Raw genomic sequence first — 22353 nt, 5'->3', positions numbered from 1 at the left:
TCAGTTCTATAATCAAAAACACAGAGTATTACCCTTTATCTCTTGACCTATTCATCCATGGATATGATATGCGCCTGCCTTCTAGCCCTTGATTGAGAGGCTTTATACTGGAATGGAAGAGATGAGTCCCCTCCCCATTTATATAAATGGCTTTCATCTTCACCTACCAAAAGAATTTGATTGTCAGAGATTAACCTACCCGAATCAACTCTTACTGTTAAAACCACGTGACAATATTCCTTTGAAAGTTATCTTTGTATCTTCTAAAAATCAGAACAAGTGACAGCGCCCATTAGAGAGTCTTGCAACTATGAAAGGATCTTTGTGGTAAATTTATCTTACTCAATCCTAATAAAAAAGTTACTTTCTCCAAAACAATGTGAATGCCTCCAAAAAATAACAACTTTTTCTTTTTTTTTTCCTTTTCATTTTGACTTCCAGGAAGCTCAGATTTATATTTAGTTCATAATTACTGTAATTCTTTTTATTTTCCCTTCCTTCTAATTGTCTTGTGATCAAAATTTCAAATTTTAATTGTCGTGTTTCTTACATTTTAAATGGTACGCAATCCTGAAGTATTTTTTTCTAAAGGTAGCATAGGTGAGAATTATAAGTAAGCAACCATGGTAATAATACTTAAATAAAGAACATTTGGAAGTTCTGTTTGAATTCAGATTATATATATATATACACACATATATATATACACACATATGCATTTATACACATATACACACATATACATATATACATATATATATACACATATACATATATACATATATATACACATATACATATATACATATATATATCAAAATTCATTGTGTTTTACAATGACATCATATCTGAATTTGGACTGGCCACATTTCAGGTGTTCAGTAGCCACATATAACTAGTGGCTACTGTATTACACAGCACAGTGGTGTGTCCATGTGACTTTATCACACAAACGGGGGGTACTCTTTGAGAGTGAAAGGGGGTATTATTAACAATTATGGCAGGATGGGGTGCCTGGGTGGCTCGGTCGGTTAAGCGGCCGACTTCGGCTCAGGTCATGATGTCACGGTTTGTGAGCTGGAGCCCCGCGTCGGGCTCTGTGCTGACAGCTCACAGCCTGGAGCCGGCTTCACATTCTGTGCCTCTCCCTGTCTCTGTCCTCCCTTGCTTCTGCCCTGTCTCTCTGTCTTTCTCAAAAATAAATAAATATGAAAAACAAAAAAGCAATTATGCCAGGACAAGAAAAGAAAAGCAGAGCAAACTCTCACCCTAATTGAAACAATGGTCATTGCCTGTTCAGTCAGGAGAAGTAATGAGACCAAATAAGAGATCATTTCAGACATAAATATTTGTGTGTTTATATAAGTATTACATAGATTATAGAATCTAGGTGATAGCAGTATATAAAGATGTATTTGTAATTTAATGTAGTAGGTATGTATGTAGATATGTCTAATTTATAGTCTTCACAAGTGAATTTAAAGAAAACTGTTCGTTAAACACGCTAAGAATTTGAAGCAAAGGGACATAATTTTGAGATAAGAGGGGTGCAGAGGACATTCACGCCTGATTTATTGAAAGGATATAAGGCCATTCATACTACTTTTCAAGTATATATTCATGCCCATTAATGCTGTAAATGATGTCCTTTTGACATTTAAAGACAGTTATATACGATGCTATCTATGGAATGAAGAGCCAAGGTATTCTTAAATTGATGCCCTGAGCTAGAGACTTGCCTAAACTGTCATGGATACTTCTTATCAATTTTTTGATAAGGGCATTAAGCTAAGCTTGCATCGCTGCCTTTTAACACCTTTCTTTGCACAAATGTAATCTATGCAAAGTAAAAGTTGTATTTATTTTAATGCTCTATATTATGGTACAGGATGAAGTCAACCGGCTTTCAGTTCTTCAGCCTCAAATCGAGCGATTAAAAATTCAAAGCATAGCCCTGAAAGAGAAAGGACAAGGGCCAATGTTCCTGGATGCAGACTTTGTGGCCTTTACAAATCATTTTAACCAAGTCTTTGCTGATGTGCAGGCCAGAGAAAAAGAGCTACAGACAAGTAAGTAAAAATACTTGAAATGGCTAACTTGATATTTCCCTAATTTGCTACTTGTTGGAAAAAGAGAAGGTGCTGACGTGAAAGAATAATTTCTGTCAAAGGAATCCATCGTCCCTACAGTCTGTAGTAACAAGTAATAAGATACTGTTGTTGGAAAACATATGTATTATATTTCCATTTCTCCCCCTCACCTACCGTAATAATTTCATGACTTTGAGGAACAAATAAAATATATGTTTTATATAGGCATTAATATCTCCTTGGTGGGTTGCAAATTCTACAGTCAAATATTTTGAACAGTGGAGGAAATAAAAGAACAGTTGGAGCCCTCTTGGTGGCTTTTCATTATATCCCGTTTGCTTTGTACAAGGATATTTAGCTAGGCATCTTACTAATACTTCTATCCAGTTTATATGCAGACTATTATAGCTGTAACAAGCACGTAGCAACTGAAATTCAGCCAAGAACAAATTATTCTTAGGGCTGCATTTTACTATTAAAACTATGTAACTATGCAGTTTCCTCATTTTCTCATTTAATAGTAAGATACAACCTCAGAGTGGAGAAGTTACACGGATTCCTACCATTTGACTAGCACAGTTTTCAAGATGTCTCTTTTGATTCTCATCAATTTCTTCTAATGCTATTAATACATAATATCTGGTCCAAAATAGCCCTACTAATCAGCTTAATTCTTAAGACAAAAATTCCTTTGGCAGACTGGTTTATGAACACTGCCAAGCATTAGTAAATGAGTTTTTCGTTCACCATACGCATACATGCCTGTGTACATAATGTGCATACAGAAGATTATAGAGTAAAATTGGATTTTAAGGCATTAAGATAAAAATATTTTGAAAAATGTCTTCACCAAATTTGTTACGAGAGGCGCAGAACATGTATTTGTTTTCTACTAAAACTTTAATTAGTTGGAAAACATATTTTTTGACTACTTTTCTTTGCCAGTATCCAAAGAATTTACCACATGGTAACATTTCTAAAATCAATGTTGTGATACACGTAAAGCTTTCCCTATTTTCCTGGTTTTTAAATTTTTATTTCTTGGTGAGGTCATGGAATGAACTGAATAAAGCCAATGATAGATGCATATGCTTTTTTGTTTTGTTTTGTTCTTTTCCTTTAAAGTCATTTTGGCTGAGGGATTTGTTTTCCTAGTAGGGCATCAGTTAATGCAACTTTACAGTGATGTCAGCTCCCTCTAGTGGATTTCAGTATACTTGTTGCTGGGTATCTATAAATCAAAAGGGGAAAGAAAAGATTATTAATGACTGTCCTAAATTTTCAAACAGTGACCTATTTAACAATAACGCATCTTTCTTGTCATAAAATCTGCAAGTCTCCCTTAAAATCAAATATAGGTTAATGGCTATACTGTGACTGCTGGGTAAAAGAGCTTATTCAGCAGGAAATTATTTTAATTTACATGTACCCTGTTAATTATGTTAAAGTTCCACATTTTTTCTGTTTATTTTAAAAATGTTCAGAATATTAATGTTTGTTGATACCTGAGATTCAACTATGATATTCCAATATAAGTATGGAATAATACTTACTCTCTATCCATAGAACCATCAATCTATACATCTGTATTATCATGTCTTCTCTTTTATCTTTCATAATATGATGATCGTTTATAGAACTGCCAAAAATTTTCACTCCATTTATTTATAAATAAAATGCCCTCCCTTACACTTTATTTACTGAAACATCTCTGCCAATTTTAGCCACTCTTTTGGAAAGTTTGTCTTGATAATTAATAATTACTAATTAAATAGGAATTATATATATGAATTATAAATTGTATAAATTATATAAATTATAAATTATAATTATATAAATTATATATAAAATTTATATGTTATATAGTATTCTATATATAAATAACACATATGTAATCATATATAATTATATTCAATTATAATTGAATTATATAACTTATTTTTGCACGTATATATTATAAATTTATATATATAACTTTACTGTGTATTAATATATAATATTATATACCTTTATGTAAATGGTAAGTAAAAAGTTCACCATTTCAAGTCATATTGTAGTTCAGTTGTTAGTTAATAATTATTTCCAAAGAATTATATGTATGTATATGTATGTTTCACCCCCAAACTGGCGCAGGGGAGTAAACCTGATTTCATAGTACTTTGAGCACGTTAACGATTCAGCAAATAAGAACTAACACAAGGGGTGGGAATCCATTCAGACTTTCATCTCTTCTTTCATTTTTTTTTCTTTACTAGTGTTCTCACAATGAAACTAAAACTTGACTTTTTAAATGTACTTTGAGTGGTGAGGAAAATTGGTCTAAGTAATTGTTGCTGGGTAACTGGAAACACTATATGAAAAGATATATTCATAGTAATTTTCAGTCCACAAATACCTTTCATCTAAATTAGCTTTCTTAGTCCTCACAGAGCAACCCTTTGAGAATATTTTATTATCCGTGTGTCACAGGTGACCTAATAGATCTTGAATAACGGAGAGGATGGGTAGTTGATGGGCACAAGTACACCTGGATGTTCATGGCACGATTATTCATGATAACGAAAAAGGGGAAGCAACTCAAGTGCCCATCAACTCATGAGCAAAGAAAGAAAATGGGCCTCTCCATACAACGAAATGTTAATAATAAGATGTAATGAAGCACTGATACTTGGTAGAGCATAGGTGAACCTTAAAAACATACTGAAGAAACAAGCCAGCTAGAAGAGGCCATATATATATATATATATATATATATATATATATATATATAAAATCTATGATATGTAACATATAATATGTATAATTATATATTCTATGATTATATTTGTAGGAAAGGTCCCTAACTGGCACACCCGAAGATACAGAGGGTAGATTAATGATGGCCCAGGGCAAGAAGGTTGAGAGAGTAAAATTGTCTCCCAAAACATTTGCTACAAACCCTTTCCAGAAACTGCAAACCAGAAAGAGCATGCTCTAATCTAGATCCATATAAGAAAATAGCACATGGCTTGTTATAGTCGTCTCTTATTTTAACAAGAAAGATTTTAAATGTACTTTCTACATGTAAGTATGAAAACAGTTTGTAATAGAGTTTGAATGTATTTCAATTGTGAGGTATAATCATGTCAGGCAAGTAATTATTAGTTTGTTTAGTTTTGCAGAAAATGGAGAAAGTGACTACACTAGCTATGACAAAACAAGTGTTTTTGTTTTTGTTTTCGTTTTGCCTTAAACTTCAAAAGAATTTTCTTCTCTTCTATAACCATAGATTTCTAGCACAATATTGTCTTTTTGTTTTGTTTAAAAAAATGGTAATCACGTGTAACGGGAGATCTACACTCTTCACAAATTTGTAAGCGCAAGGGCTAGTGACTATAGGCAGGCACAGTGTTGTTGCACAGTTCCTAGAAATTAACTCTTGAATGACTAAAATTTTATACCTGACAAACAGTAACTCCATAATTCCCCTTCCCTCTAGCCCTGGGCAACTGCCATGCTATTCTATGCCTCTAGGAGTTGGACTATATCAGATATCTCGTATAAGTGGAATCATGTGGTGTTTGTCTTCCTCTGACTGGTTTCTTTCACTTAGCATAATGTATTCTAAGTTCTTCCCTTTTGTCACATATGGCAGGAGTTTCTTATGGTTTCAGGGTGAATAATATTCTGTCGTATGTATACCACTTTTCCTTGATCCATTTACCCATCGGTGGACATTTAGTTTCTTTCCATATCTTGGCTGTTGTGAATAATGCTGCAGTGAACATGACAATATAGATATCTCTTAAAGAACCTGATTTCAGTTGTTTGGGATATGAACCCAGAAGTGGCAGTGCTGAATTGTACGGTAGTCCTATTTTTAATTTTTTTGAGAAACCTTTATGCTGTTTCCTATAGCAGCTGCACCATTTCACATCTCCACAAATGATGGAAGGTGCCAATTTTTCCACATTCCCAGACCTACTTGTTATTTTTTTTGTTTGTTTCTTTTTGATACTAGCCACCCCGACAAGTGCAGGGTGATATGTCATTGTGGTTTTGATATGCATATTTATAATTAGTGTTGCTGAGCAGCTCTTCATGTATTTGTTGTTCATTTGTACGTCGTCTTTGGAGAAATGTCTATTTGAATCCTTTGCCTGTTTTTTTTTTTTTTTGGTATTTTTTCCTTTTGAGTTGTAGGAGTTCATTATATATTTTAGATATTAACCTCTTGTCAAGTTACATGGTTTGCAGATATTTTCTACCATTCTGTAGGTTGCTGTTTTATCCTGTTAATTGTTTCTTTTGTTGTATAGGAGCTTTTTAGTTTCATGTAGTCCCATTTGTGTATTTTTACTTGTGTCACCTTGTGCTTTTTAGGTCAAATCCAAGAAATCATTTTAAGACCAGTGTTATGAAGCTTTCCTCTTGTGTTTCATTCTACGAGTTTTGTGGTTGCAATTTTTTTTTATGTTCATTTATTTTTGAGAGAGAAAGACACACAGAGTGCAAGCGGGAAAGGGGCAGAGGGACTGGGAGACATGGAATCTGAAACAGGTTCCAAGCTCCGAGCTGTCAGCACAGAGCCTGACACAGGGTTTGAACTTGGGAGTGGTGAGATCGTCGCCTGAGCCAAAGTCGGATGCCCAACCGACTGAGCCACCCAGGCGCCCCTGTGGTTGCCATGTTTCAGTTGAATCTTTAATGTATTTTGAGTTGATTTTTATATATATTGTAAGATAAGGATCTAACTTTGTTCTTTTGCATGTGTATATCCAGTTTTCCTAGTACAATCCTATGAAGAGACCATCCTTTATTGTTCTTGGCACTTTGCCAGAGATCAGTTAACCACATGCGTGTGGGTTTATTTATGGGCTCTCTCTTTTATTCCTGCCTATATGTCTGTCTTTATGCCAGTACCTCACTGTTTTAATAACTTTAGCTTTGTAATATGTTTTGAAATCAGAAAGTATGATGCTTCCAGCTTTTTCTTTCTCAAGATTGTTTTGGTTATTTGTGGTGTTTTATGGTTTCATATTAACTTTAGGTTTGTTTTTTATGCCACTTGGATTTTTATAGGGATTGCACTAATCTGGTAATTGTTTGGCACAACACTGTTTTGTGCACTCACTAATTCAGTAAGTATTGTTGAACACCTGCTGTGTGCCACAGAAGTATTGGGCACTAGGTATTTAGTAGAGAAAATCAAGAGCAAGGTTTATATCCTCTTGGAGCTTACAGAAATAAAGGGAATAAACAAGTTAATATGTAAATTATGTTATCACAGATTAACCTCAGTTAGGCAACATTATTCTGGTAGAGGACAGTTTGACCTCAACCTGCGGCACGTGCAGGCACCAGCTGTGTGGTGATCCGGAGGAAGGTACAGATGTGGCAAGGTGGAGAAGAAGTGCTTGACATGTCCAAGAGACAGAAAGGAGGGGCCAGGAGGACTGGAGACTAGCAAATTAAGGAAGGTGAGGGTAAAATGAGGGTTGAGTTCATGAAGGTCCGTCTAGACTTCTGTGTAAACTTTGTTTTTGTTTTTTTTTTCTTTTTGAGAGAGACAGAGACAGAGACAGTGTGAGGTGGGGAGGGGCAGAGAGGGAGAGAGAGAGAAAATGCCAAGCTGGCTCCGCCTGTTACCGCACAGCCCCATGCAAGGCTCAAACCCATGAACCGAACCATGAGATCATGACTGGAGCTGAAACCAGGAGTTGGATGCTTACCCAACTGAGCTACCCAGGCGCCCCTGGGTTTTCTTTTAAAACCTGTTGAAACTTCTTTTTTTCTTTAATGCTTATTTATTTTTGAGAGAGACAGAGACAGAGTGTGAGCTGGATGGGACAGGGAGAGAGGGAGACACAGAATCTGAAGCAGGCTCCAGGCTCTGAGCTGTCAGCACAGAGCCCAACGCGGGGCTCGAACTCACGAACTGTGAGATTATGACCTGAGCCAAAGTCGGACACTTAACCTACTGAGCCACCCAGGTGTGCCACCAGTTGAAACTTCTAAAAGAATTTCACTTGAGGGAATTCAGGAATCTGACTGATAATTTTGAAAGATCTAACTGGTATTTTAGCCTCTAGCTGGTTTGTGAGAAATGAATAGAAGGATTTGAATGGAAGCAGCGAGACGGGAAATTGCACCTATCTAAACCTAACCTTAGACCAGAGTTGCGATAGGGAATATAAAGAAAAGTGGAGGCAGCCTTTGAAGAGGTGATGATCTGGGGAGGTGTGGTAAGGAACACTCTTATAAAATTATAGGGAGTAACTTGTGCCTCCTGTAGGGATAATAGAAGAAAATTTTAGGCCAGCCAGCAAAGAATGTTCTCAATGGCCATAATTTCAAACACTGTTGTTAGTCCCTGCTAAGATGTGGATCCAATGTTAAGATGCTGAGACAAGGAAGGGGAGCAAAAGTTGTCTTGACCTAACTTTTCTAGCTTGCAGGTCAGAAAATTTACCTAATATTCTCTTATATCTAAGTAAGGAATTGTTTTATTCTAAGAAACACAGTCTATATGGCTTTGCTCTTTAACTCCAGAAAAAATCAAGAAAAAAATTGGAAATGGCCTTTTTTGTTCTCTTCACTGATACCGTCAACATCAAGCATAACAGACTTGCTTAGTTAAGCTAGATCTGTGCTTCATCCCCTGAGGTATAAGAATCATTCCTTGACTGGGAGAATACTAGGAACGCATGCTAAATGCCAAGTAGAGCATAAAAAAATAAAAATATATTTTAGGAAATTATTTAATAGAAGTTCTTAAGATAGGGCCTAGTTTTTGAAAATAATGTGGAAAGGGGGAAATGCAGCAAAAAAAAAAAAAAAAACAAAAATCTCTCCCCTGTAAAACCTAATTTGTAATCGATAGTTGAGTGGTATAGTAGTTTATACTTAGATAAGCTTGTGTAGAAAATTGTGATTAAAAGTGGAGAAGGAATTAGTTATTCCAGCAGTGGATACTAGACAATGCTTGTGAAAAAGACAGAGATTTCAGTTGATTGATTGGAGACCTGGCTTTTCAAAAACTTTCTAAGGTGGTCTTAGATACAATTCTCATAAACCCGTCTGTTTTGCTCCTGTCAGTGTCCTGAGGGCCTTCGTGGGCCTGGAGCCTGAGTAGCAGAAGGAGGGGCGGAAGCATGATGCTAGATTGTGGCTGGAGGATGTTTGATGATGGGCATTTGGGCTGAGCAGTTGATTGAATTCTGACCACAAAGGTCCTTGACTGTCAAGCTAAGGTGTTCGCTTTTGTGTCGGCATTGGAAATTCAAGTCTCCATACTCAGAATTTCTTCCTTGTCTCAGTCTCTGAGGGATAATTTCTAGTATGTTAATCATCTTGTACTGTGCGTCCCCGCTTCTTTCTGGACATCTTCTGCCAGTGTTCACAGTGTAAAGAAATAATTGCTCTGTGCCATGGTTTATCTCGTTTCATAAGGTTTGGAGTTGCAGAAAAGGCTCTTTGTTGATTATACTGTTCGCTGCCATTGTAATTAACTGTGAGGGATGGGGGAAAGTTGGATAGCTTCAATATGAGCATTTTTCAAAAAAGATTTATCAAAGAAGTAGAAAGTGCTGTTAGTTTTCTACACACACACACACACACACACACACACACATCCTATATTAAATCATCACTAATTTCTGCTTACAAATGATGAGAAATTCAAGTTAGAGTCAACTTCGTATTCATAGCAGATGTTTCAATGTTTTAAAATGCTGTCAGTATTGACAGACCACTAACATACATGTTCTCTTTCCTTCCCCAAATGAATGACTTCCTGCAGCTTGTACATAAGCTCATCCAGTAGAAATAGAATGTGAACCATATACGTAATTTTGAATTTTCTAATAGCCATATTAAACAAGAGACAAGTGAAGGTAATTTTAACTGAATATTTTATCTCAACACATCCAAATAATATCATTTTAAGAATCAAAATTAATACTAACCACCTTTCCCCTTTCCAGTGCTCAGTGGACCTGTGTAGCTAGTGGCTACCGTAGTGGATAACACATTTCTATATTCCTTCTCTCTACTCCATTTTTTTGTGTGAGAGTTAAGTACCTTTATTTTCCCTGAGTACTTTTGTTTTAATTTTGAAGAGAGATTGTTGTGATTTTTTTTTAAGTACCATATATAACCTAGTGTTTTAAGATCTCAGCGTTATTATGATAGCTCTGTCTTACACTGGGGGAAGAAGTCCGATTTTCAGATGATGTCTCTGTTTATCTTGCTCTTCAGTTAAAGTTTTTTTGCCCTTTGACATACACTCATGTATTGCAGAAAAGAAAGCACTTAATTCCACACTTTTTTTTTTTTTGACGAAATAATCTCGCCTTGTCTCTTTTGTTCTCTCCTTGCTCTCCTTTCTTACCTTTTCTCTTCTCTGAAACCCCTTCCATTTTTAACTCAATTGACTATAACAGAAGGGATTTTTAAGTAAAAGATGTGGAAAACATTTTTTATAGTCTTCTACAACAATTTTAGATGTAAATGCGACCATACGTTTTCATTGCCATCCTTCATATGGCTATACTAAGGGACTGGAGATTAATGGTTTTTTTTTGTACCTTTCAAGATAAACAGTAGTTCAGCATGGTAGCCCTTAACATTCACTTTCCCAGTATTCACAACAGGTGCTTCTGAAACTATAATCCTTTATATTAACTTTAATTTTGTGGAATATGCTTCCATAATCATGAAACATTAAGAATGTATCTATATTTTTTAAATGGCACTTTAGCAAAAGAATAGTAGAAACCATCATAAGAATATTTATTTTGAGATGAATGTCATATATTTATAAACAATATTGGGGAAATACTAAATCCTTAGGCCTTTTTTTTTCTTTCAGGGATCTGGGCTGGACCAAAGGACGTTAATAACACTCTTATAATCCTTTAAGATAGTAGGTTTTTAAATATGTTTACTCTCTCATTACTGTCAGTCAAGAGAAAAGTATCAATTGAGTTATTAATCTCTCTTTGTACATAAAAAGAAGACAGTGAACTTCCCTAGATGGAACAGGACTAGGTCTACTTTTACATTGGGGTCCCTAGGGCAGCATCCACAAATATCTCACTGACATATAGGTAGAACAGGTTGTACTGAGTTTGCCCTTGGGTGCAGCTGACCTTTGCACCAGATTTTTTTTTTTTTTACTTTTAAATCTGAAACAGAATTAGGAATCCTTCACTAGTATTCTCAAGTAAGTCTGGCTTAAATGAGATAATTTGTGTGCCTTATAATCAGTTTTCAGCTACTAGGTAAATCATGCTTGATAACAAATGCTTTTTTACATCTAGAAGGAAACTATATAAGTAAAGGTATCCTTGGCTTTAATTGTATGTTGTAAGCAAAAAAGTTTTATCTCCAGTCTGCTGCTATCCACTAAGTGCTGGGTTCTTATGCTCATCTATTCCCTTGCCTTTCCAGTTAAGTATCTTAAGGTATTGCAAACCCTTGGAGTCCCAAGAAGCTAAACCCATGGTGGGCAATTCTGCACCTGACAACAATTTTCTCTTTGGCTCCTCCAGTATCAGGGACAAGAACAACATCTATGGAGCTACACAGTCAGAAACCTCAGAATCGTCCTTGATATTCCTTGTCCCTCATTCACTTCCTCTCCTTTTGCTCTTCATTCTCCCACCCCATGCATTTTTGTCTCCCATATCATTCTCACATCTAACTTTCTTTTCTTATTAATGGTCATCATGTTCGTCCAAGCTACCAGGGTTTCTTGCCTGAACCACTAATTTGTCTTCACTTTATCCATTGTTGACAGTGAGAAATCTATTTGCTATGTTTCTGCCAGAAGGATTTATCTTTTTAAAACATTGTTTAATGTGCATTTCTTTATTTTTGAGAGAGAGAGAGAGAGAGAGTGAGCGAGAGAGAGAGAGCGCACTTGTGTACTTGTGGGGATTGGGGGCAGAAGGGAAAGAGAGAATCCCAAGCCCCAACAAGGGGCTCAGTCTCATGAACTGTGACATCATGATCCTGAGCTGATATCCAGAGTTGGACGCTCGACCAACTGAGCCACCCAGATGCCCCCAGAAAGATTTTTCTTAAAGAAAATCTGTGTCACACCTTTGCATATAATACATTCAATGATTGGCTTTTGGTCTTAGTTAAAAGGTACTTACAAGGCTCTGCTTAAAATGGGGGCATTGCCTACTTCCAGTTACAGCTGCATTCGTGCTTATTTTCTCTCTACGTCATATTGACCTTTCATTTCCTGAAAACCATCCCATATTCCCTACTTCAGAGCCCTGTGTATTTTCCCAGAAGCCCTAGCACAGCTCATTCTTACTCCTTCATATCTTTGCCCAAAAGTTAATTTTTATGAGCTCCCAGTGTAAATGTACTGTTCTTATTGTTTACTGTCACAGCACTTTTTGTCTCTTTTATAAAATTAATTACAATCTGATCAAAACTATATTAGAGTATTATCTGGCTGCATGAGTAAACTGTGAAGGCAGTGAATATAGGGACTCTGTTTTTTAAATTATTGTATCCCTAAAGGATATCACAAAGGCTGAAATGGACACTCAATAAATAGTTTAAGGAATTAATAAATGATACACAAATATTAAATATATACATATATATCTCTTATTCATATGTATGTGTACACAGAGAGAGGTAGAAGCTTTTTATAATGCAGTGGTGGTCCTATTTCCATAGAAATATAAACATTCCTCATTAGGATATAATAAAAATTGTTACCTTATCTATTGTTCTGTTCTTAAGTGATACAGTTTTGAACATGATTTTGTTGCTTGTCAAAAGAATTGCAGGATGGGGCACCTGGGTGGCTCAGTCGGTTAAGCGGCCGACTTCGGCTCAGGTCAAGATTTCGCGGTCCATGAGTTTGAGCCCCACGTCGGGCTCTGTGCTGACAGCTCAGAGCCCGGAGCCTGTTTCAGATTCTGTGTCTCCATCTCTCTGACCCTCTCCCATTCATGCTCTGTCTCTCTCTGTCTCAAAAATAAATAAACGTTAAAAAAAAAAAAACAAAAGAATTCCAGGAGAAAATCAAAACGTGTGTGTACATTGTACATTTGTACATTTACAAATGAATTATACCAGAAAAATGCAATTAAAGAAAGTCTACCTATTGTCTAGAAACCATGAAGTGAGAAAGGAGACGAGGAATAAAGTCAGTTTAAGCTATTCAGTGTTGAGAAGGTTCCGTGGGTGGAATGAGAAGATTTAATAGGTGGAATGAGAAGAATGTCTAAATTCTCCAGGTAAATTCTTTCTCCTCTTGTTCAGATTCTAGGCTTCACCAAATACTGGTTTTCTCCTGTGTTCCTGGCAAAGGCATTCTTTTTGTGTGTGTGCTCAAGGTTACACTTTCTAACCTGTAGTTACTCATCCAACACATACTGATTCCTTTTATAATACCATAGTGGTCATTGGGGATCAATCGCTGAGCTAAAACCACATGCTTCTTGCTGTCATTATACTTGAAAACTGGGAAAAAATCACAGCCATTAATCACAAAATCAAGCTGGTGTTTTTATAATTATAGCTTGAGATGAGTGCTTGACCTGAAACTAAGGGTCTCTGAAACTAAAGGAGACTTACCCAAGCTGGGAAGGTAAGCAAAGCTTTCCTAGAGAATGAACTGCTTAACACAGAAGCCAGACGATCAGTAGGGATTAATAAGACTAGGGGTAGTAGGTGAAGGCCAGGATCAGAGAAGTTTTGTGTCCCTGGAGCACAGGGGGGTGAGGGTGATGAAAGGTGAGTCTGGAGAGGTGAACGGTCTAGAGGGCCTTCTATGAACCATGGGTGAGAATTCTAGAAAAAAAGAAACAGTAACGATAAGTTTTATGCCATGATGTAACCTCATAAATCAGTTTTGCACTTTTAAAAACTGAACACAGAGCTGGATTTAAAGGAAGCGAAAACACACATGGAAAGGCTAGGGAGGATCTTAAACTGTGTGGGCTTTTGCTTGTGCTAGATAACTTACATGGGAGATATAGAGGTACTTCTTGATCATGTTACGAGTCCTCTGCTTTCTCTCAGAATAGAGTGGAAGTATGGCTTAGCTCTCATTGAGAAGACTTTATGTCTTGCACCTGCATACAGATGAGAAGCGGTTTTACAGAAAAAACTCAACAATTCAGAGATGAACAGGGTTCACTTCATTATATAGAAGGAAGGTGAAGAAGGGAGAAGATAATCAGGACCTCCCTTAGAAAGAAGGCAGACTTGAGTGTGATATCAGACCCATTGGGTAGCAATTGCTACAGCTCTTCAGATACAAGTATTTCCTGATTGATGAACCTACACATAGGAACTAAGGGGGCTAGTTCAGGAGCTATGGAGTTGGTAGGTCCTCTTTGAATTCCAGCTCCTCCAATGCAATCTACCTGTGAAACACCCAGAGCATTTACTCAGGATCCAGATAGCAAAGGAGGAAATACAGTCAAACACTCTGAGTCAGATATGGAATAAGATGTTCCATGCATGCACTAAAGAGTGTCTACATGTAATGCTGGTCTGGATCTTTATTAGTTTCTCATGATTTTAAAGGGAACTGGAGACTTTATATAATGTGAATTGTTTATTGAATTATGCAAATTAATGCATACTTTGCCTAAATGCATATTTTGTTTAAACAGAAAGAAAATGTATCAGGTCATGATTATTCCCTAAGTTATAGCTAGAATTACATTGGTTAATAGAGTAAAAATTGATCAAATTTTTAATCATTTGGAATGTTTCAGTGTGTATCTTTTTTCTAGATTTGAAAGATTTTTATTTTATGCTGGCCTGTGCTGAAAAGCATTGGGTTCTTTCAATTTATGGCTCACCGTATCTATCTGTGTATCTGTATATCTGTGCATTTATGCATCTATCTATCTATCATCTTCCTTCTTCCTTCCCTCCCTCAATCTGTACATAGGCGGATGCTTACTTACTGAGTTTGGGGCAACATGCAATATTACAACAACTACTTACAAATTAACTGTTTTACACTTCTACCATGGACATGTTACCTTATCACTTTTTTATAATCTGACAAATCTGAAAATTTTTATTTTCTCTCATTTAATGTAGGTACAATTTAACTATGTATACGATTATAGTTATGTAAAATGTGTATATATATATGTGTGTGTGTATGTGTGTATATATATATATATATGTGTGTGTATGTGTGTATATATATATATATACACACATACACACACACACTTATGGTTTAAGTGCATATACATACCCGTAAATTACACTTTCCTTAATATATTTTTCATTCCCTAATTTATACATAAATAGATACCAGGGAAAGTATGCTGTTGAGTAGTAGTTTTGACTTTGAAACCGGATAAACCTGGTTTAAAATCCTAAGCTCTACACTTACTAGGCTCTTGAGTGTGAGCAAATTAGTTGACCTTTTTTTGTAGCCTCAGTTTCCTCAACTGTAAATGAGACTAAAAACACATTTCTCACAGGTAAGAATTAAGAATGATAGTAACAATGATAGTATTAGAGTTTCTGACACATACTAAGTACACAGAGGTTTTTTTTAGCAAAATAAGAAGTGACAGGATATAATTTAAAATATCAACTTCTGTGGATAAAGACACTGTTTTCTCCGAAGGTAAATGATAGCGCACGAAAAGAGTAGCCTTCAAAGTCAGGATACATGTACTCTGCTTGGTTTCTCCTCCAAGTACCTTGTCTGGCACCATGGTCAAATTGTGCAGCCTCTCTGTTTGGCCATTTCCTTACCTTAAAAGAAAATGGCTTTAACCCTGTGAACTTGCAAGGCTGACATGAAGATTCACTGTAATGTGTCTGTGTACGTGTGTATACTTTCTATCAAAATGTGAGATACGTAGTAGGAATTTATCTTCAATGTCATAATCACATTTTAATTTATATCTTCAAGTTTTTGCAACTTGGAAATATTTGTAATTAGCAGTGTGATTGAGTTTGCTGACAACTTAGGAAAACGTAATGACAAAGTTGAAAATAGTGAAATGATTCTCTTCTTTTCCCTTTTGATAAAGTTTTTGACACATTGCCACCCATGCGCTATCAGGAGACCATGAGTACCATCCTGACGTGGATCCAGCAGTCAGAAACCAAACTCTCTAGACCTCAGGTTACTGTTACTGAATATGACATCATGGAACAGAGACTTGAAGAGTTACAGGTCTGTGAATGTTTGACTGTCTGAAGCAAATAGTGCAGATGTCATCTATCAAGCAGTCACATTGGTGTAACTTTTCTTTTCACAGTGGTGTAACCTTAAAATAATAGAATTAAAATAATTGTGGCAAGTATGATGGTGTACCAGTTGGAAAAATGAGGACTTAAAAAATGTCATATTTTATGCATTTGTGCCTTCTCTCCCTCAGACAGAAATTCCACCTTTGAAGACAGTGTCATGGTCTGCGTATGAAGTATATTCTTTATTGTTTAGTATGTATTTTCAGACACATGGATTTTGATGATTATAAAAGCTGTAGTATTATTCCCCCCACCCCTTGCTTCCTGATTTATAACTCCATTCACATTCCCAAACAGTGGTAAAATCAGTGTCGTTATAAAATAAGTTTTAAACTCTAATCTTTTGTAATATCATAATTAGTTTTTGAGTTTTATTACCTAAATTTTTAGCAGCTTCATATCAAGTAATAAAAAATACTAATATGGGAAATGAAAAAGATAATTTGTAAGAGATTTTAGAATACTTTTCCTACCAATTCTGAAAAGCCCATGTTGTATATCCAATCACATTTTATTTTTTAAGACAAGAAAGCATTCATTAATTATATTTATGAGCTGAGATATGTCTCCATCTTGAGAAATAAGAACAATATTAAAATGTGACTTGTATACGAAGAGTTCTTTTTCAAGAATTAAATTTTTTTAAGAAAGTGATTTTATAATTATTTCTTTAAAAACTTTTATGTAAATTTCTCAGTATATATTGCCCTGTTTAGACTGTTTTCTCTACTATCACACCAAGCAACCTAATATTGTTGGATCTTCTTTTTTCTTCATTATGTTGTTGTTTCTAATACTTGGAATGATTTAAAAATTCACTTTAAAGAATATGTGACTTAATAGAACTCTAACTTCAAAAAGAGTACAAAGATATAGCAATTAGAGGAATGGATTAACTATATACAAAATGGTGGGCAGATGAGCAGGGGAGTAAACTTCTGAAAAAAATGTTGAAGACAAAAATTATTTGTAAATATTATTGAGAAATTGTATTAAGTACCTCAAAAAGATGTAGTTAGAAGTTTGTATCAGATGTTACAACAAAGCAAAATACCACATATGTTAAAATGTTCCAAACATTTCAATAAGCATAATTTTTGGAGAAATTTTTAAGTAAAATATTTTAAAACATATGATAGAGAAGCACACAAATCACTGGACACAATTGCAAATACTCTAAAAATACTGGAGGCGATTTTAAAGAAAGATGAGACCGAGGAAAAAATTTGTCTGAATATGGGAGAAAGTCATTAATAAGGAAGTCACAAAAAAAGACATAAACAGCCATTAAACCTATGGAAAGTTGTAAGTCGAATTGGAAAGGACGAAGTACTAGTTTATAAAATGAAACACCATTTTTCACATCTAAGTTGCAAAAAAATGATATAATAAGTGCAGGTCCAGCAGCAATGAGCTCCCTTCTCACTTTCTGGTGGGAACGTAAATTGAATTGAAATTTTGCTGAGAAAAATGTTTCACCACTGCTAATAACATACAAAAGAATTCATGATGTTATACATGTGAATAGTGTTTTCATGAAGTCTTTATCGTAGGCAGTAATCAGAATACACTAAAGAATCAAACAGATGGGGATAGATAGGTAGATCAGAAACATAATTTACAGGAGTGGAAAGCTAGAAGTTACTTTGTAGAGCTAATAATGGGAAATGGTTAAACGAACCAGGAAGCCATTAAATTTTATGTTTTCGAAAAAGACTTAATGATGTGGCAAAATGCTCACAAAAAGGGCCTAGCTCAAAATGTAGTTATATGCATGCTAGATATTGTCTAAATAATAAATCGAGTTTAATGAAGTAAAATTAAAGCAGAGTAAAAAAAAATAAAATGCCACAAAATAGGCATAAGACATTATACAACTATAAAAGTTATGTATTGATGTATTTGCGGGATATTATAAGTCTTTCTGTAAAAGAAGGGATGATTGTTTATGTGCGTATATAATAACATATTCAGTGTTTAGGTATACATAGAAACACTGGAAGTTTACATAAAATCATATATGTAAGTGGGTATTTTTTCCGTGTTTTATCTTGACCTTTTATTATTGCATAACCAGAAAGTAACAAATGAATATTGAGTGGGGAAAACCTAAAGATAGACATCCTGTTGTAAGCAATTGCATAGGTAACACAGAACAATTGTAAAACCAACTTTATAAATTCTCCCAAAAATTCTCCTAGAATTTCATTATATCCCTGCAAAAAATTGTGAAAAATATGAAACTATAGTTAATTGGCATCAGTAGACCAGTGATAACTTAGTCAGTTTTGTTATACCATGTATCTAAATGATTTAGTTAGGTTTTTACCTAGAAAGGTCAGAAATTGTCTTAATAAAAGCCCAGTAGAATGAAATGAAGCTCCCTAACAGTATCATAAATACAGTACTCATATACAGAAGATACAATAAAATTAGGTGTGCTAAAACTCTGGTCCATTAAGATACACTTTTGGATATATTTGATGTTGTTCATAAAAACAGGCATAGATTTTTAAATAAAATATTAATGTGCAAATTACTTTTATGATAAACGGTAGAATTTAGTTTGTCTTTTTTTTTAATGTTTATTTTTGAGATAGAGAGACTGTGAGCAGGGAAGGGGCAGAGAGAAAGGGAGTCAGAGGATCCAAAGTTGTCTCTGCGCTGTCTTCAGACAGCCTGATGTGGGTCTCAAACTCACGAACTGTGGGATCATGACTGAGCCAAAGTTGGACGCTCAACAGACTGAGCCCCTCAGGCACCCCATAAACAGTATAATTTAAATTACTACTAGTTATTCTATAGATTGCAGCACATCATCTGTTTTTTAGGTGTTTCAATCACATAGGTTTCATTTTGTTTGTTTTTTGAACATTTTGTTTTATTGTTTTTGAGAGACAGAGAGAGAGCACACACAGGGTGGGGGCAGAGAGAAAGGGAAACACAGAATCCAAAGCAGCCTCCAGGCTCTGAGCTATCAGCACAGAGCCCGATGTGGGCTTGAACCCACAAATGCAAGATCATGACCTGAGCTAAAGTGGCACGCTTAACTGACTGAGCCACCCAGGTGCCCCACATAGCTTTCACTTCAAATACATGTAGCTGAAACTTGCAAGTGAAACTGTACAATGAAACTGGTTATTATTCCTCAATTAGTATACATGTACTTTCCCTTTTTTAATTTTTGAGGCTTTACAAAGTTCCCTGCAAGAGCAACAAAGTGGCCTAAACTATCTCAGCACCACTGTGAAAGAGATGTCAAGGAAAGCACCATCTGATATTAGCCGGAAGTACCAGACAGAATTTGAAGAGATTGAGGGCCGCTGGAAGAAGCTGTCCTCTCAGCTGCTTGAGCATTGCCAAAAGCTAGAGGAGCAAATGGCAAAACTTCGAAAAATTCAGGTAAGTCAGGATTGGACTTTTTGTATTCATTTTTTTTTTCTTTGCTTGTTTCTCCCCTAGTGATGTGTTATAAATTTAAAGGCAAACAGACATTTAACCTCCATACTTCTTCAAGTTCAGTGATGAGATCAAAAGACACACAATTTTGTGAAATCAGTGGGGGTTTTCTTGCATGTTTAAGAAAACCATAATTAAGAGTTCTGCTTCTTAGATTTTCTTTAGAATTATATTTTTCCCCAAAACCGATAGGACTTAAACATATTTTTAGCTTAATAATTTTCAAAACGAGTCTTTCCGTTAGTCTGGTTGTCCTTTAAAATATAGGTAAAACAATTATCTACCATGTAATATAGCCATATCATTTTATCAGCGTATTTTACTTGTAACTGTGTATCTAAATTTGACCTTATTACATGCCATAGACCAGCTCCTACTGACTTAAGTTGTTTAAATGGTGCCACCATACTACTAATCAGCTAAGCTGAAAATAGTAAACCAACAATTACATTTTAAAATCTAAAATATTTAGTGATCCAAGTAATACCTCTCTTATGTGGCGAATTACCAAGAAAAACATTAATGCTAGAATGAATCTTGGACATCATCGTGGCATGCTGGAAAGCATTGGGACAACATGCTTCTGGGTTTAAGTCTCAGTTCAGCTGTTAGTTGTTTGTTTTTACTGCTTACGAACCAAAAAAAATGAGCAATCCTAAAACATTCTATAAAGCACAATATACTTACGAACAGGTCTCTACATGTAAACGTATGTGTACACACACACACACACACACACACACACACACACACACACTTTTACCAGTATCAGAGGTAGAAGAGAATATAATTACATGGTCCTCGCCAACAAGGAGCTCATATTCTAGTGAAGGGAAATGGTAAGTGTGTTAGTTTCCTGTTGCTGTTGTAACAAATTAGTAGCTTAAAACAACACAAGTTTGTTATCTTACAGTTCTAGAGGTCGGAAGTCCAAAATCAGTTGCATTGGGCTAAAATGAAGCCGTAGGCAGGGCTGTCTTTTCTAGAGGCTTTAGCAGAAAATCTGTTTCCTTGTTGTTGTTAGCTTCTGGAGATGACCTGGATTTCGTGGCTGATAATCCCATCCTCTTTCTTCAAGTTCAGCAGTAGAGCATCTTACAGCCTCTCTCTCTAGCTCTCTTACCCCCAACCCTCTCTTACTAAGAACCCTTGTGATTACATTGTGCCTGGCTCGATAACTCAGAATAATCTTCCCGTTTCAAAATCCTTAATCTCATCTGCAAAGTATTTTTTGCTATATAAGGTAACATATTCACAGGTTCCATGGATGGGGCCATGAACACCTTGGGAGGCCATTTTCCAGCCAACGTAGGAAGTAAATTAAACAGAGTGGTAAACATTATGACAGTAGACAGAAAGGAAGTCCAACATACACTGGGCAAAGGGGTTATGAAATGTTATTGGAATATGGGTTATTTGGGCTACACCTTGAAGAAGTAGAATTTAGTCAGCTGATAAAGAGGGGGAAAAAAAGGGTACGTAACAAAATGAAGTGATACGTCCTCTTAGCCAGAAGGGGTTCACTTTTGAAGAGACAAAAATATGTTTGGAGATTAATAAAATATACTATTAGAAAAATGACCTAGGAGTAGATAATGAGTGGTCCTAGATGCCGTGCTTTGAAACATGAATTACAACCTAGTAGGGATGGAATTAAAAGTAATAATAATTTGGAACTTCTGCTATTTTAGAGGGGGGAAAGATATCATTGTTTTCAAAGCATCACTGTGATAAGAAGAAGGAGGACAGAAGAAAAACACTGACACATGGAGAGTGGAGAATGGATTAGCATAGGGTAAGATTGAGGCAGATACCAAAAAGACCTAATGCAGTAATCAAGGAGCCAGTGATAAGATCTGAACTAGGACAGTGGTGATGTGGAAGAAATGCAAAACCAGACTCCAGAGATATCAGCAAGATGATAATGTTGAGAACTGAAGTTCTTAGATTTAGTCAAATGCTTTTGAAAAGCACTATTAATCATATTGAAAGGGAAGCTTTCTGTGAAGCACATATTTTCAACAGAAATTTAATTAAGAAGGGAGAAAATAGCACATCTGGGCAGCATATTTGAATTGTGTGGAAAATAAAGGAGCTCGAAAATCATACATTTGAAAAGTAGCCAAAAAAAGCAGGAGGGGTAAAAAGCAATATATGAAAAAGAATAATGGGAGATACTTGGCTATTTATAAATGATAAAAGACGACATTTTTCACCCGATCATTACTTCAGCCTGGTCAAGCAAATAAGAAATTAAAATCAGAAGTTTTCTCTTTCAAGATGACAAAATCTTGTTCTGCAAAGTTCCCAACTAGGGGGACTATTTAAACTGTCAACTGTAGAAAACAATTTGTGGAAGTTCAGGTTTAGGGAGGCTATAAAGACACCATTACATTGAGTTTATTGTTCATAGTTTGTTTTATGTACTGTAAGGGCACATTGTTAGTATTATCATGAGTTGTTTTGTAACTTAAAATTTCTCTAGAGGGGGATATGATTTAATGTTCTCAAGAGTAACATCATACAACCACATTTGGTAGTAATTTTTTAT

At 35.5% G+C, this 22353-nt stretch overlaps 1 protein-coding gene across 1 annotated transcript in view; it reads left to right on the top strand.

The window, feature by feature from the left end:
- DMD (dystrophin) overlaps window positions 1-22353 on the top strand; it is a 1998908-nt gene that overhangs the window by 683671 nt on the left and 1292884 nt on the right. Inside the window, exons 21-23 of the mRNA XM_049644567.1 lie at window positions 1889-2069; window positions 16121-16266; window positions 19533-19745. Of these exons, the coding sequence (XP_049500524.1) occupies window positions 1889-2069; window positions 16121-16266; window positions 19533-19745 (540 nt within the window). The remainder of the gene's footprint in view (window positions 1-1888; window positions 2070-16120; window positions 16267-19532; window positions 19746-22353) is intronic.

This window comes from Panthera uncia, chromosome X (assembly GCF_023721935.1).
Source record: "Panthera uncia isolate 11264 chromosome X, Puncia_PCG_1.0, whole genome shotgun sequence".
In the NCBI taxonomy this organism is placed as follows: domain Eukaryota; kingdom Metazoa; phylum Chordata; class Mammalia; order Carnivora; family Felidae; genus Panthera; species Panthera uncia.
This window is presented reverse-complemented; position numbering and strand designations above follow the sequence as displayed.